This window comes from Balaenoptera ricei, chromosome 20, assembly GCF_028023285.1.
Source record: "Balaenoptera ricei isolate mBalRic1 chromosome 20, mBalRic1.hap2, whole genome shotgun sequence".
NCBI classification, from domain to species: domain Eukaryota; kingdom Metazoa; phylum Chordata; class Mammalia; order Artiodactyla; family Balaenopteridae; genus Balaenoptera; species Balaenoptera ricei.
The window spans coordinates 16322136-16328135 of NC_082658.1; the positions used below are offsets into that span (position 1 = coordinate 16322136).

Genomic DNA, 6000 nt, shown 5'->3' on the forward strand with positions numbered 1-6000 from the left:
TACATACTGTATGATTCCAACTATATGACATTCTGGAAAAGGCAAAACTATTGAAATAATAAAAAGATCAGTGGTTACTAGTGGTAGGTGGGGGCTGAGAAGAGCACAGAGGATTTCAGGGCAGTGAAACTATTCTATATAACATTTTAATAGTGGCTACATGTCATCACACATTTGTCCAAACCCATAGAATGTACAACATCAAGAGTCAACTCTAATACAAACTATGGACTTTGGGTGATAATGATGTGTCAATACAGGTTCATCAGTTATAACAAATGGACCACAGTGATGAAGGGTATTGATAGTGGAGGAGGCTGTGGGGCACAGGGTATATAGTAACCTGTACTATCCACTCAATTTTGCTGTGAATCTAAAACACATCCACTCAATTTTGCTGTGAATCTAAAACTGCTCTTAAAAAATAAAGTCTATTAAAAAAAAAAAGCTATATTCCTTCTAAATAGAAACCCCCCCAAAAAACAAACAAACAAACAACTAGAGCCCAAGAGCAATTAACATGTTTAGAAAAAGAGGAATGAAGTTGGAAATATTCTCTTTCTTGAAATACGGCAGTTTGCAGTTTGGACTGCGTCTAGTTGATCAAAGGTACATTAGTTTTTAATCCCTGAACAGATTACACAGGCAATTTATAATGCAGATTACCATGGGAGTTTAGAGAGACCTCTATTTCTGCATTAGATAGAAATTAAGAGAACTATTTCAGTGACTTTTAGAATTTGCACACATTTATCTTACAACAGAGACACACCTTTAAAAACTTGTTTCTAAAAGGCAATCTGATTTGCTGTCCTGATGAGATGTTTATTACAAATGATGAAAGAATTAGCAGAGAGGTTAAGAAAAATGACCCAAAATCGAAACCATTCAAAGAAGAAGAAGGGGATCTAAAAAGACAGAGGGGCACAAAAACCTGTTATCAAAGGCCTGATAAACAGAAACAAATAGTGAATAGAAACTTTAACAACACAGAAAAGGAAGAAAAGAATTTCTAAAACTCTACGGATAAAGGTGAACCATCTGTAAAATACAAACTATATAGTTTAAGGGAATAAATTGGTATGATATATTAATATTGTTAACTTTTTTAATATTTAAGAATTCATCTTCAAAATCAGTTTATAAGGGTACAATCAATAAAGTATTACATATAAAAAGATGGAACAGGTTAATATATACATATATATTACATGTCTCAGTACTTGGCAAGAAGCCCCTGAAATTGTTTTTTGGAATTACAGTATAGGTACATGTCTCATATGGTGGCACCAGATCCGCTAAAAGAATAAATTTAAAGATTAAGACTCTCATGGAATATTGCTCAGCCATAAAAAGAAACGAAATTGAGTTATTTGTAGTGAGGTGGATGGACCTAGAGTCTGTCATACAGAGTGAAGTAAGTCAGAAAGAGAAAAATAAATACAGTATGCTAACACATATACATGGAATCTAAAAAAAAAAAAAAAAAAAAAAATGGTTCTGAAGAACCTAGGGGCAGGACAGGAATAAAGACGCAGATGTAGAGAATGGACTTGAGGACACGGGGAGGGGGAAGGGTAAGTTGGGACAAAGTGAGAGAGTGGTATGGACTTATATATACTACCAAATGTAAAATAGATAGCTAGTGGGAAGCAGCCACATAGCACAGGGAGATCAGCTCGGTGCTTTGTGACCACCTAGAGGGGTGGGATAGGGAGGGTGGGAGGGAGGGAGATGCAAGAGGGAAGAGATATGGGGATATATGTATATGCATAACTGATTCACTTTGTTATAAAGCAGAAACTAACACACCATTGTAAAGCAATTATGCTCCAATAAAGATGTTAAAAAATAAAATAAAATAAAATAATTTAGAAAGTCCATATTCAGATATGAAAAAAAAAAAAAAAGATTAAGACTCTCAACTGACAATGTTAAATTCTACCTGAGTCTTGTGCTCCTGAAAAACAGTGAAAGAAGAATTCCCTCATTCTTTTGTGTTCTGGATAATGGCTGACTGCAAAGAACCACCCTTCCTCAAATGATTTAGATAAGACTTACCACATACCCCTCTTGTTTACCTATGACAAGGCCAAACACCTTCAAATTTTCCTTTCTTTGCCTCATAAATGGTTAGCTGAACTGTTTTATCCTCACCAATTAATCAGGACAAAATGCGTATTAACTAGGCTTTGGTTAAGCTTCTCTCCTTCTCCAAGCCCCTGAACTTTGGCCCACCCTCAGCCTGAGCCAGTTAGCATGCAACCCCTCCAGAAAATAGGCTGGCCTCTCAGTAAAATATTCTCTGATCTATTTATCCGATCATGCCACTCTAACATCCCATTTCCCCATACCCAGCTCTTCCTAGCCTTGTTTACTCCTCTCTATAAAAGAAAACCCTTTTAATCACTTTGCTGTACACCTGAAACTAACACAACATTGTTAATCAACTATACTCCAATATAAAATAAAAATTTAAAAATAATAATAAAGTAAAATTTTAAAAAAAACAAAAAGGAAAGAAAAGAAAACCCTTTTTCCCTAAACCTTGGATATGCTTGCAGATCTTACGGTCACAGTGTTCTCCCTATTGCAATAGTCCCCCCCTCCTCCTATTTCTATAGTTTCTTTCCTCCCTTACAATAATCCTTTTGAAAAAAGTCTCTCCATACTAAGTCCAGATTTGTTTTTATTGACACAATACTGGCCAATACATAAGAATATCCCCTGAATCACAGATAAGAGGGCTAGAGAAACTTGGTATCTTTTAAATTACCTTTTGATTAGACTGCCATATTAATTACATTGTCTACAACCTCTCATGTAGGTTTAAATCCTTTGGTCTCCTGAAAAATTGTCCCTGTCCCTTTCCCCAAAAATACTCTCATCACACATCACAGATCTCTCGATACTACATGGATTGCTGGGATGAGAGTTCAACATATATCCACTAAAAGAGTTCAAAGGTCACCTCAGTTATTAAGCAAGATCATATGACTATGTTGCTATGAATCTGCTTACTGATTATGGGTGTGAGGTAATGTAAACTAATTTTTAAGAAAGAAAAGGAAGGAAACTTTAGAAACTGTTTTGAAAAATACCTGGCAAAATAAATGTACTTTAGTTTCCATCTTTCTGTTTAGAGGTAAATTCTGCCCTTGAGGACTCAAAGAACTTGATGAACAAGTGTGAATGAACAGTAGCACAAAATGATTTCCTGCCAAAAAGAGAAAAATAAAAAATCATATCCCTGTTTAGGAGACATAAGTAATTATATTTAACTACCTTAAGTTATTCTTTCAATGTAACACTCACTTATAGCACAATACCTAACAGACATTTCCCAACTCACATATATATACAAAAGCTAGAAAAGGCAGTTAATAGATCATAAATCACAGGAGATCATCCAGTCCTTTAACTTTACCTTTGTGGTATAAGGAGGAGAATAGAAACCCAAATTCAAATGTCATGAAAAGCAGAAAGCTGTTATAGGTACTTATTCAAATAAGCCCAGTTAAGCAGAACTACTAACATAGCCAGTAATTGCTAATGCTATTAAATACTTATTGTGAGACATTATGATAAACACTTTGACCTGCATTATTTCATTTATTCCTGAAAACTACCTTTCAAGGAATTATCATTCTATTTTACAGATGAGGAAAATAAAAACTTAGATCAAATTGCCCAAGATTCCACAGCCAACGAACAGTGGAGTCAGATTTTGAATTCAGGCATCCTAACTCAAGAGCCTGTGGTCTTCAGCACCACACAACATTGCCTCTCAAAACAATACTATTGCAAACAAAAAATGTTTTAGCCAGTTCTACACTATGTAAACGTGATAACCAACTTTAGAAATTTAGAATTTCCCAAATTTTTCACAATATCTTTTACTTATATCTGAGTCACATTTGATGAGTGGTTTATTACATTGCTAGCGACATTACATTGTTAGTTGCAATTATTAGTATCTTTTTCATATTGTGAAGTTTAACTGCAAGTATTAATATTCTGTCTAATAGAGAGACAGTACTTTAAAATAATTTATTTCTGTAAATGTTATTGTAATTACTGTTGAATGTGGTATGCCCAACATTCCTGGAATTCAAAACATGTTAAAAATAAAATGAAACCACATTAAAAATACCTATCTCAGAAGACATTAGAAGGCTGTACAGGTTTCCCCAGCAACCCACTCTATATAACCTCTTCGAAAGCTTCTCTAACCAGTTCAATCTTCACCTCTAAACTTCTTGGCATAGCACTTACTGTCTTCATTTTTCTTATTGTCTTCATTATTCAACTGGCATTAATCATTTGCCTTGTATTTTTATTTAATTATCACATGTATAGCTCTTACACCAATTTCTAAGGAATGGGCTGGTATCTCATCATTCTTTGAATTATTTCTCACAGAACAAAGCACAGTGCTATAGACATACTGTAAAAGAAGGAAAGAAAGAAGAGAGGGAAGGAGAGAGGCAGAGAAGGAGGGAGGGAGGGGGAGGGAAGAGGGAGGAAGGGAGGAAGGAATTCTGTCCCTACTGAGCTTACTCACCAAGAGTTCTTAGGTCATCAAAGTACTTAATTAAGCAGAGTAAGCACGATTTAAATAAACTTTGAAAGGGAGACCTGTTTCATAATTATTGATCAGATTATCAAAAAGTTGGCAGGGCTCAATCTGCTGGATAAATCAGATACCACATAAGTCTCTGCAAGCTAAGAGAAAAAATAGCACAGGAAGTCTCTTTCCCATAACTCTGACAACAGAATTGTTTCTTAACTCTTTTAATCCTACGACATATATGCGAACTTGCAAGGGCAAACCAAGGAAAGTAAAAAGAGTCGTATCCCTTTTCTCCAATCCATTCATCCCTCCATCCATGAATTCAACACATATATATTGCAACATGGAGGACACCAACTACCCTAACAGGAGCCACTTGGGTGTTATGATACAGAAATAATGTCCTTGGAGTGAGTTTAAGAGAGAATGGGGGACAGAAATTGGAGACAGCCAGAAGAGATGACTCAAGGAGTTATTCTATAAAGGGAAAGAGAAATGAGGTAGTAGCTGAGGGGTCAGAGCAGTTCTGAGGTTTTAAGATGGGGAAAGATAAAGAAATGTTCATATGCTGATAGATATAATGTAGTGGAAGAGCAAAAATTGATCATATAGGAGGGGAGAGCTACTGGAACAATATTCTCAAGTAGGAGAAAGGAAATGGGATTTAGGGCAGAAGGGGAGGGTCTGGCCTTAGCTAAGCACATATTCACAGTAGTAAGAGACATGGCGGAGTAACTGGGCATAATTACATGTAGAGTAGGTGAGTAGGTGTGATCGTGGGAGCTAGTGGAAATCATCTCTGATTGCTTTAGTCTTCTTAGTGAAACAGGAAGCAAAGTAATCAACAGAGAATGAGGATGTGAGAGGAGGAGCTGGAGGTTTGAGGAGAGAAGCATTGTAATAAAATAGTCACCTAGGAGAGTGGAAGAAGTAATAGTCCAATCAACTCACACCTGTTGGAATGGCTATCATCAAAAAGTCTACAAATAACAAATGTTGGCGAGGATGTAGAGAAAAGGGAACCCAAGTACACTGTTGGTAGGATTGTAAATCGGTGCACCCGCTATGGAAAACAATATGGAGGTTCCTAAAAAAAACTAAAAATAGAACATGATCCAGCAATTCCACTCCTGGGTATGTATCCTAAGAAAATGAAAACACTAATTCAAAAAGATACATGCACCCCAATGTTCATAGCAGCACTACTTACAATAGCCAAGACATGGAAGCAACCTAAGTGTCCATCAAAAGATGAATGGATAGGGCTTCCCTGGTGGCGCAGTGGTTAAGAATCCGCCTGCCAATGCAGGGGACATGGGTTCGATCCCTGGTCTGGGAAGAGCCCATATGCTGCAGAGCAACTAAGCCCATATGCCACAACTACTGAGCCTGTGCTTTAGAGCCCGTGAGCCACAACTACTGAAGCC

The 6000-nt window shown here is 36.5% G+C and overlaps 1 protein-coding gene across 1 annotated transcript in view; it reads right to left on the minus strand.

Annotated features, from left to right (window-relative positions):
- Positions 1 to 3131, minus strand: part of EFCAB13 (EF-hand calcium binding domain 13) — a 101072-nt gene extending 97941 nt beyond the window's left edge. The window contains 1 exon segment of the mRNA XM_059908443.1: positions 3102 to 3131. Within this exon segment, the coding sequence (XP_059764426.1) occupies positions 3102 to 3131 (30 nt within the window).
- Positions 3132 to 6000: the final 2869 nt, after the last annotated feature.